This window comes from Paralichthys olivaceus, chromosome 14 (genome assembly GCF_024713975.1).
Source record: "Paralichthys olivaceus isolate ysfri-2021 chromosome 14, ASM2471397v2, whole genome shotgun sequence".
Taxonomy (NCBI): domain Eukaryota; kingdom Metazoa; phylum Chordata; class Actinopteri; order Pleuronectiformes; family Paralichthyidae; genus Paralichthys; species Paralichthys olivaceus.
The window spans coordinates 12,909,136-12,921,421 of NC_091106.1; the positions used below are offsets into that span (position 1 = coordinate 12,909,136).

General features: G+C 42.9%; 1 protein-coding gene across 3 annotated transcripts; it reads left to right on the forward strand.

The window, feature by feature from the left end:
• Positions 1 to 144: 144 nt before the first annotated feature.
• On the forward strand, positions 145 to 10,552 carry trim8a (tripartite motif containing 8a). 3 transcript variants are annotated; one of them, XM_020094424.2, is made up of 7 exons: positions 145 to 445; positions 1,884 to 2,485; positions 7,310 to 7,405; positions 8,004 to 8,237; positions 8,550 to 8,581; positions 9,113 to 9,228; positions 9,331 to 10,552. In XM_020094424.2, the coding sequence occupies exons 2-7, from the start codon at positions 1,916 to 1,918 to the stop codon at positions 9,891 to 9,893; spliced, it is 1,611 nt and encodes a 536-aa protein (XP_019949983.2). In that variant the 5' UTR covers positions 145 to 445; positions 1,884 to 1,915; the 3' UTR covers positions 9,894 to 10,552. The 3 variants fall into 3 exon arrangements, with proteins under 3 accessions (XP_019949983.2, XP_069395156.1, XP_069395157.1); XM_069539055.1 differs by lacking the exon at positions 145 to 445 and adding an exon at positions 1,600 to 1,728; XM_069539056.1 differs by lacking the exons at positions 145 to 445; positions 1,884 to 2,485 and adding an exon at positions 6,254 to 6,728.
• Positions 10,553 to 12,286: the final 1,734 nt, after the last annotated feature.

A 12,286-nucleotide genomic window follows, 5' to 3' on the forward strand; every position in this document is an offset into this window, starting at 1 on the left:
TGTGCAGAAGGCTGTCAGGACACACTGTTGTTCTCCAGCCATGCACATGTGCAGTCTCTCCGGCAGAGTTTGCTGTGTGGCCGCTGCTCCTCCGGCCTCCTCCGGGCTCCTCCCCCCGTCTGTGTATCAACTCTGTGACGGGTCACGTTATCTCAGAGGAGGGGGAGAGAGGGGGAGTCGGTGTGTGGAAGCTCTAAGCTCCCTTCCGACGAGTCACAAGCTGCCTGCTCTTACCATCAGATATTAGTCAGAGTTGACGGGAAAGCGGAACCAGCCGAATAACAGCCAAGAACCGTGTCAAACCTTCCCCCCCGGCTCCGAGCGATGTATGTCGGACACCCTGCTCCGATTTCACGGCAGGAGCTGGATCAGACCGCGGGCTGGATGCGATAAGCTCCGAGGGCATTAGAGGTGCACCGACGACATGGGCAGGAATAAATAGTTGGTAACGTAGCCTTTCTTCCTATAATGATATATACAATGTGTCCCAGTGGACTGTATTTATGCTTTTTCACAGAAATCAGATGTCACTGTGACATGTTGTTTGTCCCAGCTCCAGAAAAACCTGCTTCAAACAACATTTAAACCAAGTATTGAATCTACGTTGACACTGGAACCAGGTTGAAATGATGTTTAACGTTGAACGAACGCAGGATTTACGACCATTACTGAGAAAAAATCAATGTTGGTTCATCCATCTTCTAAAAACTCAATCTGCAGCAGGATAGAAACTGATATTGAAACAACACTGACTCATCCATCATTCAAAAGACTGTCTACATCTAAATTATGGTTTATTCAAAAGTGAAACAATTGTGTAGGTATACAATCACCTTTTTTCTGCTTTTAAATATTCAGCTTGATATTTAATGAACATATTCATGATTTAAGAAATACTAAGAGCTTTACAAAAAGTTGATGTTTTGCCTTTAAAAAAAATCTGAACACACTTTTGAAATAAAAAGTTCAGCCTCCTCAGAATGCTGTTCTGTATATGCTGTGTGTTCCAAACTTGCAAAAACAAACATTATACACTGAAGTTTGTGCTTTAATATTTGTAATCAATGTTGAAAATGTAACAAGTAGCAAAGTCCAAATTCCTAATTGACATATCACAAGGCACATTTCTTATTTCGTGCTGAGGGTCAGGTGGGACAACTATCAAAGCACAACATTTACAAACTGAACTGCTCATAGTCGGCTTCACCTGGGATGTCACACCTATGTGGAGGTGAGTGGCCATCAGCCTTTTAATGCATGTTCCCATCATTATGGACCAGTACTATTACAATTTGTCTGAAACTGCAGCACAGCTCATTGATGGATATAACCGCTCACTTAGACATTAGCAAGAAGTGAAACAAAAGTGCCACTGAATGAAGTGAGCATATTCCAAAATAACACAAGTAAAATGAGACGTGTGGTGGGTAGATGTACGTTTGTCATGCTCCCGTAGCATTTGCTTACCAATATATTGGTTCTGTTACGTCTGTATGTCTCAGTGAACACAAGTCACCTGACTCCTCCGTCACTCTCATTCCTGTGGCATTAGTACTTATCTGACAATCGGACTCTTTTTGAGCACATCGTCTGTGCCAATTTCATTTCTGCAGGAAAGACGCAAAGAAGTTTCAAATAAAAAGATGCTGACCAGTAGCCTTCATCAGAAACAAGCTAAAGCTAGCCTGACCGCAACATCACAGTGATATAAGACCGGCTGCTGGCAGGGTGATTACTCGTTTCTTAATTTCCCTGCTTAGATCTTTGTGTCCCATTTAGGACAGGATAGAATTGACAAGACTTGAGGTAGGCTCAACTGTCACAAGGGTATTTTCGTTTTCACTGTAAATTTGAGCTCTCTTTCTCGCTTTTGCCCCTTGTAGACACACAACATCAGTTGGATCCAGCCAAAGTCATGGATGCAAGCTGGAAAAACAGCTTGGAAGAGGAACTCCTCTGCCCAATTTGCCTGAATGTTTTTGTTGAGCCCATCCAGCTGCCATGCAAGCACAACTTCTGCAAGGATTGCATCTCAGAGGCCTGGGCCAAAGACAATGCTGCAGTGCGCTGCCCCGAGTGCAACCACAACTATAACCAGAAACCAGCCCTGGAGAAGAACTTCAAGCTTGCAAATATTGTCAAGCGGTTTAATGCCTTGAACACTGAGAAAGCCCCAGTTGTCTTACAGTGTGTCCTCTGTAGACGAGGCCCGCCACTGCCTGTGCGGAAGGTCTGTCTGCGCTGCAAGGAGCCCTGCTGCCAAGTTCATATCCAGACGCACCTACAGCAGCCTTGTGCAGCTCCGGGACACCTGTTAGTTGACGCTGAGGAGCTGAGTGCTTGGACCTGTCCCACACATGAGGAGTACAGGCTGCTCCACTGTGAGGAAGAGCATGTGGCTCTATGTCCCTTCTGCTGCATCTCTCACTGCACGAGCCAAAGACATACAGTCTGCGATGTGGATATGCAACGCATACAAATGCAGGTAGATGAATCAAACCCACACACACTCCTACTCACCAATTCACTTTAAACTGTCAACTGAAACGCAGGTGACAGTCAAAAAATGTGACAGGTGCACTCTCTTTCATTGGTTTTTATTCGAATTTCATGGAGGCAAATATTCCTCTCAGAGAACTAGTCTATGGCTTCCTTTCTTTGCCGCTCCTTTTAATCTCATGTGATGTGAATGGACTGGACAGGTGAAAAGCCACCACTCAGAGAAGATGATATGCACTCACGCACACACATGTCGGCATATGTCACATACTGGTTTTAACCTTGATCATAGCACTGCACAAAACCACGCCTACACACCGCCACTCCACACATAAGCCACCCTGTGCCCTCGGGTAAGTGCTGTGATGCAATCTGCATCCACCAGAAATGATAAACACTGTGCAGTGGAGGGCGGATCCACATTTACTTTGTTTAGCTGCTTGGTTAGCTACCCTGATCAGTTTCAGCATTTGCTCATGGGGGAAACATTCACTGGCGTGGTTTTGGAGGCTGATAAATGAACTGACATGCTGTTTTTTAAAATAGAAATGTGATGATTTGTGAGACAGCTCACAAACCAGCAAGATTATCATTAAATGTGTAAGTATAGGCAGTTGTTGAAAAGTGATGCTAGTGAAGTTTTTTGTGAGAAAGAGCAACATAGATTCTACTTTTGTTAACCTGTCTGACAAGAAGTGAATAATGATCTAGCTTGGCAGGGTTGACCTCAGGAGGTGAAGGTATGCGTCTTGCTTAAGGCCAGTGTGGCATGGCTCGGTTCACCTCTGAATTCACCTCATTTCTACAATTTCTTTTGAATTCACTCTTCTTTTAAAAGTTTAATGTTGCAGGAAGTAAAAAACAACAACTAACTGCACTGCCTTATGTACAAATTTCAATTTGAGAATGAAAATAAGATTAATTTGGCATCTGCCATGTCTTGTTGATACGTTTGATGATCGCATTATTCCAGTTGGGAATGTTACAGACAAATTTTTTCCCAGTGTGTAGATCGCTAAGTTCTAAATGGGTAAAAGTCTTTGGTCCAATCTGTTGCTCTGGTTCAGAGCTATTATTGGGACAAAAGATGCCTGTTCAGCCCTTTCCACAGCTGCTCTCTCTCTACACACATGCACACACCCACCCATTTTTCTCTTCTTTCACAACTGTATGTTTGCAGGGTAAATGGAGTTATCCAGGAGTCAGAGTTCCTGGCTCTTCTCAAATTAACACTCTCCATGCTTAGGCCTTTTAGACTGAGTGCACATCAATGGTGACATATGTTACAAAACCCCCAAAGACTTCTTCTTGGATGCTATGTCATTTTGTTAAAGTAGTTTGAGGCTGGAGTTGCTTCTCATCATTTCTTATTGAGCGTTTGTCCTTCTTGACTGAGCTGTGGTCTATTTTGGTAAAAGGATTTTCAATCCCCCTGGCAGCACTATTGTTGGTTTTTGGATAAACAATGTAGCTGTGTTCATATCTTTAGTTACTTTGGCTCTCAAAGGAACCTTTTACAGTAACCCTTTGCAGGTGTGCTGGTAATTTTGGGATGAGAAAGGAAGAGTAATATAATAGTAATGTCCTTCCCAAGACAGGCTGAGGCGGAGTCCTCCCACACAACCTTACCTTGGTCTTCTCAGGCATCTCAGCAGGAAACCATCGCTCATGGGAGCTCTTCAGTTTGCAGTTTCTTGTATCTGGGCTGGTGTGAGTCAGTTCCCCAGAATGCTGAGGGCAGTCCATTGACATCAGACGTGGGGAATAGTTGTCAGTTGATTGTGAAAGAGGCTCTCTGTTCATTGAGCCTGAGGCTCCTCATTTAAACATGAGCTTCCTGGCAACCCGCGGGTGTCTGGATGCCTAAATAGGACAGTAGGGAAAGTGATCATTGGCGGGTTTAATCTTGATAAAGGTAGGCATTCACACTATTACAGAGAGATCAGCAGATCAGTTCTTTCCTGTCCCCAAAAAGGGATTGGTGGAAACATGGCAAAATGAGGAAGACACAGTTGTTGAGCAGAAGCATTTCGGCAGAAAACAAAACAATACTATAATGTGAAACCAACTCACACAGAGCTGCTCATGAAATGATTACCATTGCAATAACCCAGAAAGTGTTCTTCCCTGATTTTGTCTATAGGCACCACTGAGCTGTGCTATGTTAAGACAGTGATTATTAATATGAGTGTACTGTCTGAAAGGTAATAACACACAGTACCTAGACAAACTGGATTTAACAAGAAACTCTGCCAGCTAACAACCACGTGAGTGTGCAGGGCAGAGTCAGTTATCAGATTGTTTGAAAAGCGCTGGTTAGCTGAAAGTGCCTCTTGTATAACATGTGGTGTGGAGATGTAGTTCAGGTGTGGGCTGTGACACCAGATTAAGGACCACTGCTGATTTCCAACAAGAATGCTGCTAGTGGAAAAATGGTCATCGTGTGCATGTGTCTCTTAAGTGGGCCACCACATGTAATGTTAGCTAGAGGCTGCTAGTTAGCTAGCCTAGACAGGGCCTACTTGTTTCTATCTTGAAAGCCTGACAAATATGTTAAATGCATGACAAGATAACATTATTTAAATGAGCTTTTTACATGACTTAATCTTATTCATTTCAACCTGCAAGTAAATGTATTAGATATAATCACATTAATGAATGGCTCCTTCACCCGACCTCAGAATTGCTCTGATAGTATGCTAGTTCTCATGAAACACTAATGTTTGACCGAAGCACACGGGGTATTTAGCATTTAGCATTACAACTTTGAGTCCACCCGCAGGTGGATACATTTTTTTGGTTTAAAAAAATGTATCCACAGATGTTCATGGATATTTCTGAATTAAAACCCCTTCCCATCGTATCATGAAACGGCATCGTACCAAAGTGGTTGAATGCTAACATTAGCTGTTGTCTAACAATAGCTATTGAGCTAGCAAATATATTGTTTTACCTTGAAACAGGATCCAATGTTCCTCCAAATGTTCAGCATTCATTGTCTCTTCAGTTGCAGATCAGTCAAGGAAATGATAACAGATTGTCAGATTCCTTATCGGCATACTGCAACCCAGACACACTCTGCTGTTGCTAACAGCACTTTAGCTTCCCACCCTGAGTGTGACATAAGAAGAAAATGGCCGCCGTGTGAATATGGTTCGTTGGCAGATTTGTCCCTAAAACTGCACCGAACAATATTTCAAAGGATGATTAGAAGTCGTTTGTTCATTTATTGAGACAACCTCACAGAGAGATATTGGAAGGTTACCTCCCTTCAGTCTTATGGAGCCTTTTTGCCTGTTTTAGTTTATTGTTTTGATTGTATGACCTCGTGGCTCTTAGCTAAGTTGGCTAAAAATTGGAAACCTGCTAGCATTGAGTGAAAATTGGACCTAAAATTGATGGGTGGCCAAAAACATAAATACTAATATCGGTGTGTGTCTGCCGGATGTGTAATTAGGCTAATTATTGCTAACACACTCACCAGCAACTGCTGATTTTGGGTTTACAAAACAGTCCTGCTCTAAACCTCAATTTAAATGCTGCTCGTGCGCTTTCTCTTTATCAGTGTATCCATTGCCAGAAGTCATCATCCAAATCATCTTAAATACTGGAACAAGTGAACTAGATCCTGTTTCCCGGGTGATAAAATTGTCAGCTGTTAAAAGTGTAGCCCAAAAGAAAATGCAAACTAAAGGATCTAATATTGGCCTGTGTTTACTGTCATTGAGAGTTGTTTTATTTTTTTTGCTTTAGGAACTAGTTGGACTAGGTGCACCGTAGTGGCCGGCCAGTTGTCGTACATAAGACTCCATGAGTGTTGTAAGCAGCTGAAGTGGCCTGTTGCTGTGATACCACAATGCAGATACCCTGAAACCGGCTCACTAGAGACCGCAGGAATGTCCTCATTCTCTCTTCTGCGCTTCAAACTTTCCCTCTGTTGGTTTCACTCTCCCTCTCTCTTTTTTTTGTATGTCTTTCTCCCTTTTCTTTCTGTCCGTTGTTGGCATGTGCAAGCGGAGCCCACAGCCCTTTGCCTTTCCTCCCTTTCCCTTTCTCCCATACACACTCACGCGGAGGGAGAGAGCAGAGCCCAGCGCTGTGCACACAGACACGACAGTCTGTCACTGACACAGAGGCCAATGCAAACAACGGGAGCATGTGGCAAAAACGAGAAGGCAGAGAGGGGGGTAGTGAAACGCCCCCGATCTTTTGCTCCCCCCACCTACAAGGTACACATTAGCTGTCAATTATAAATACAGGTATGATTTCGTTGCCATGACAGTGGGCAGGGTGCCTTTCCCATTCAGACACAGTTCATTAAAAAAAGGTACCTGCCCTCCCCTCCTCTTAGTTTGCTGTCGGCCTGTGACCGCGGATTGATTAGCATCTTGCGCTGTAAATGGATAAGGATTATGTTTACCGGCTCTTTTAATGGCCTGTGGCTCTTTCTGCACTATGCTTCAGCCCACAGAGGAAGTCGGCAGGTTCCAACAATTGGCTCCATGTGATGTAGCAGGATCCCTGATAAACTTAGAGGCAATCAGAGATGGATTTGTGTTGTTGCGTTGGCTTTTGCTGGTGATCTCCTAATGGATAAATGCATGTGGTTGTCCCTGGCAGCTGTTGTTTCCTCCGTCTAATCAGGGTTGTGGAGGAGGTTGTCTTAGTGACTCATGAATAGCAGCCAGTGTTTGCCGATGGTCGCAGCAGAGTTTTTAAGAAACTTTCCCAATATGTATTTCTCTGTTTTCAAAGACTCTGGCCAGGGCTCCTCTGTCTTATCCATCTCTTGTTTGTCATCTCCCTGCAGGCCACGTTAATGAGGCAGCAAGACAGACTGGAGGGTCGTGTCCAGAACATTGATGAGCAGCTCGCCAAGCTGGAGGCTGACAAGACATTGATGAAGGTACAGTACAACACACAAACACACAATGCATTTACTTAGAGAGACACAGATGTGACCATTATGATTTATTTGTTTTCATGTAGATTATTCTTTTTTTTTTCAACACTGTGTTTGAATGAAACCACTCTTTTTTTTTTACTGTTGAAAAATGTAGAGAATATGTTATTTATTTCTAGCTTTATGCATTAGAGTGGAAAATGCATTTTACAAATTTCTTTGCTACTTTAGTTCGTAGAGATTTTTGTAGAGATTCTAGATTCCACAAAACGAAGAAAGAAAAGAATACCTAGAAATACAGTAACAGTAAAAACATCCCATATTAATCCTTTTTCATGTCTCATTTTGCTTTAGTTTAGTAGCTTATGCTGGGAAATTTGAGAAAAGACAACACAAAATGCAAAATTGTCTGTTAAAATTGTCAGCCCAGCAATTTAATATTGCACTTTCGAGAGAAAAAATGGCCAAAACATTGAATAAGTAGTACTTTCCATTGTAAGCTAATTCATTTTGACTTGTAAAATACAGCTGTTATATACCTGTAGCATTTGTGTGAAAGCATCTCTGTGCACATGAAAATCAACCCATCCTCGCTCTACAGGACACAGTGTCTGAACTGAAGGAGCGTGTGAGAGCCCAGTATCAGAGGATGCACAGGCTGCTGGAAGAGAACCAGGCTGATACCATGCAGATGCTGGAGAGCACCAGCTCCGTGTACGGGAGGAAACAATCCCAGCAGGTTCTGCAGCTCAACGAGCGGCGTCAGGAAGCGGAGAAACTCCTGAGCTCAGTGCAAACGTTTCTTCAAAAAGCCGACAACATCAACTTCATGAAGGTTAGAATAAAACAAATCTACACAACATCTCTCCACATGGACTCTTGTCTACAGCCACACAAACGCATCTAGTTCACACATCAGCAGAATGTTTTTTACAGTATGTGCCTCCAGTTGTCCACCAAATTAAATGTTGGACTTTAAAGAACACAAAAAGCATTGTCGCCCACAGATCTCATGTGTAACCCACACTGATGCGTGTAAACAAGACAGACAACAACATTGTCTGTGTATTCTTTTGTCCTCATAGCAGCTGTTATCGAAGCAAATGTTGCATCTGAAATACCTCTTGTGTCTTATTGTCTTTTTCAGAATACCAAACCATACCAGATGCTAATGGACAGGTAAGCCTTCTTATTTCTATTCTATTTCATTTCACAGTACATGATGATTTTGAGTATTCTTCATGAATTATACACTCAAAATGAGAAGTCACCTGATGCAGGACAACTTTGTGCATGGGATCCCTGCACAACTAACCAATCAGTCTCAAAAGCAACAGGACAGTAATTATTGTGTTGTTTGGTATTAATGATTTGATAGAATTATGTTCATGTGATATTCCTGTGCTCTTTTAATTCTTTATGCTGATAACTTCTTTTAAATAAATCAGTGTTGCTGTCATGCACTTGTTTATGTGCAGTGACCCTTATTCTGATGTCATCACTGTTTATTTTTCATATATAAATGTGCAATTCTTCACCTGGGTTTTAAAACAAGCGAATTGTCTTTGCGCATCAGTTGATTTGCAAATTATCCTTGTAGTCTTTGAAAATTAAACCCATTCTCAAGGTCCAGAATGCGTCTCAAGCTAATGTCTTACTGAATCTGGTTCTCATGGTTTTATGTATGTGTTTCTGTCTGTCTTTTTTCAGGTCAACCTCTCACCTGATTAATTCCATGCCTCCACTCGGACTGGGCCAGCTCAACTCTGATCATTTGCTATCTGAACTCTCAGCGAGAGAGAAGAACCTTCGGAAAATGCTGGAAGGTAAGAAAGAAATGTGATGAGTAGTGTGGATTATGAAATATTGAACTATTTCTGGGATCAAGATGAACTGTTATCTCATCGTCCACTACTTTCCATTTTCAGAGCCGTTGAACGAGTCAGCCATCATTGAGATCGTCCAGCCTCGCGGCAGTTCTGCTGGCTCCCAAATGGGGGCCAGTTCAACACCACAGAAGAGGAAGTACAGCATGGCTTTCATGGGAAGTAAAACAGAGAACTCCACCTCCCAGAATCCTCACACTAGTTCCAGCCATATTCGGCTCCTTGACTCTCCAGCCCATCACATTATGGGTGTAGGCTCCAGCTCTAGCCACCACTCAGGGACTATATTCCCCTCCTCCCACTTCCCCGGTGGAGGTGCCTCGCAACAAGCCATGTACGAAGGGAGGAAAGTTCTTATGTGCACTCTGAATAACTGCTGCTGTTCCAGGGCCCCCGCCACTCGAGCCCGGCCTCCATACCCGCCGTCGGGCTCCTTCCCCCCCATGACCTCTCAGGAGTTTCCCCCACATGCCACGCTGCCCGCGAGCCAGCCACTGCAGCATTTTCCAATCGGTGGACTGATGGTGGGCTCGCAGGCGGCACGGCACCCTGACTTCTACGAGCTGTACGGCCAGTCTTCAACCAAGCATTATGGGACCAAATAGTGAAGTGGAGTCACTTTGTTCTTTTTTATGCAGACTTGGAATCAGCATTTCCACATTTTATCTTTATTTTATTGAATTTCCACCTTTCATCGGTGATATGTCGTCAACGTTGAGTCTCACTAGAGTATTATTGTAAGTGGAATACATTAATGGACACATACACGCACACACACGCACACACTCATCGATTATTTTGACATTTACTTGACCATATTTTGGGAAACCGTGTCCTGTTCACTTTCCGAATCACATATACAGCGGTGAAGCTCTAATTTGAAAGCATTCTGTAATTGTATTTATTTTCTGTTTTATTTTCGACTGGAAGTGCTAATGTGAATAACATAGTCTTAAATCCAGTCAAGCAGTGAACTAAAAGAAATGACATATCCTTCATTATGGGTTTCCAGAGACTTCAGTGCCTAAAAAGACTGTTAACTCGCTCTTAATGTACTTGCAAGTTCCGAGCTCTTGATTATTTCCTGTTTGCGGCTGAAAGCATGCAGGGAGCCTCCCTGTGCACTCCAAAGTCCATGTGGCTTTACAAACACACTGGGCTACATTTGCTTGTCAGGTTTTTCATGGATTTTTTAATATATAAGTTTATGAATAAACCAAAAAGATGTGGAAAATATTGAATAAACAAGCATATTAAATCCCAACTTGTTTTCATTCAAGCTTCACTTAAATGTAATCTTCTGGGCTTTTAACCATGCTTCAAGCTAGGTGAGACATTTATTATTTTAAACATGTTTTATTATAGTTTTGGGTCTGTTTAAACTGAAAGGCAGACTTTGTAGTTTGTTTGGATGAAGAGGTTTTACTGACTCGCTGGGTTACAGTTGAAATGTCAGCGCTTCCTGTAGCCTCCAGTGCAGCCCACCCTGCAGCTCGGCCTCAGTCTATTCATAGGCTCAGGCCTGTAGATGGAAAAGGGAGACACTGGATGACCACATGTTTGCTGCATTCAGAGGAATCCCAGAATATGATGGAGGAGATTGTTTGAACAATGATTTGTTAACGATTGGGCGGCAGCAGGCGGGCTGATTATGTTCCGATTTAGGGACAGTTCACTCCCCTTGTCAGCGTCCTGGTCTCCTGGCAAAGTCTGTGTCTCATCCTTCTTTGTCTCATTATTGGAGCTGGTTGTCAAGTTGGGTCAGAGAACAGGAATAACTGATGAGCAGCACCTCCCTCCCCTCTCTCTCCTCCTCTTCCTCTCCCGGGGTATCATTTGCCAGGTCCTGATGCAGAGGAGGACGAGGTGGAGGGCCGGATGATATAAGCACAGAGTTTTAATGAGGGCTGGGACAGTGCAGTCATCTACTTATCTGTCACTCATACCCCTTTCATTGTTCCCCTCCCCCGTGCAAGGTGGTGAGATACGGGGAGCGGGCCGAGGGGGCGGAGTGGAGGACTGAGAGGGAGGAAGAATGGTTAGGGGGGTGGGGTGATAGGAGGGGGAGATGCAGGAAGCAAGTGAGGCACATCACTTATTTATGGGTGATAAAATGTTCTCCCCTCCTGTCTCATTCTCCCTATTCTCTCTCTATATATTTTTCTTCCTAACCTGAATTCAGGAAGGTGAATACTCAAATGTCTGATATCTTAAGAACCCAGTTTTCATTAGCAGCTAATCTAATACACGAGGCAGGGGAGGAGGAGGAGCTGAGGTTTAGTCACAGTGTGGCATCAATTTGACATTTATTGTGTGTGTGTATGTGTGTGTGTGTGTGTGTGTGTGTGCACCTATTAGCATTCCCCTTGTGCACCGTTCCTTCTGTGTGTGTTATTAATAAAACATACAGTATATATAAAAGGGACCATACTATTAATTTAATCCATATAAATAACTTAATTTATAGTTGTGTATTCATACCAACCAGCGATTTTTAGAGCTATAAGGCAGGATATAAAAGCAACAAAAAAAATGAGAAAGAGTTACATAGAGAATTAAAAAATGAATATATGATTAACATGACAAAAGAGTGGAAATAACACAGTGTAAGAAATTGATAATTATCTTATCTAATAACAGGCAAAACTGTTTAAACTTAAAAATCCAAATGTTATAGAAAGTAGTGGATTGTGTCACCTTCTATCTTTTGGAGATTCGGTGTCAGTCTTTTCCTCTTTGAATGCCACAGCAGATCAATATACTGCCCAGTGGTGGTTTTATCAATCTTATAGCATGAGCACTATGAATAAGCTTGAGAAGAAGGTGTGCAGCTTCGTGTGTGTGCTGCCTCGAGTGCAGACTTGGAGGGCGTCAAATCCTCATATATGCAGAAGTAGACTCAGGGGGTGTGTGTGTGTGTGTGTGTGTGTCTGTGTGTGTGTGTGTGAGGTTGTGGTTTCATATAGGGTGAAGGGTGATGCACTTGACAGCTGTGCTC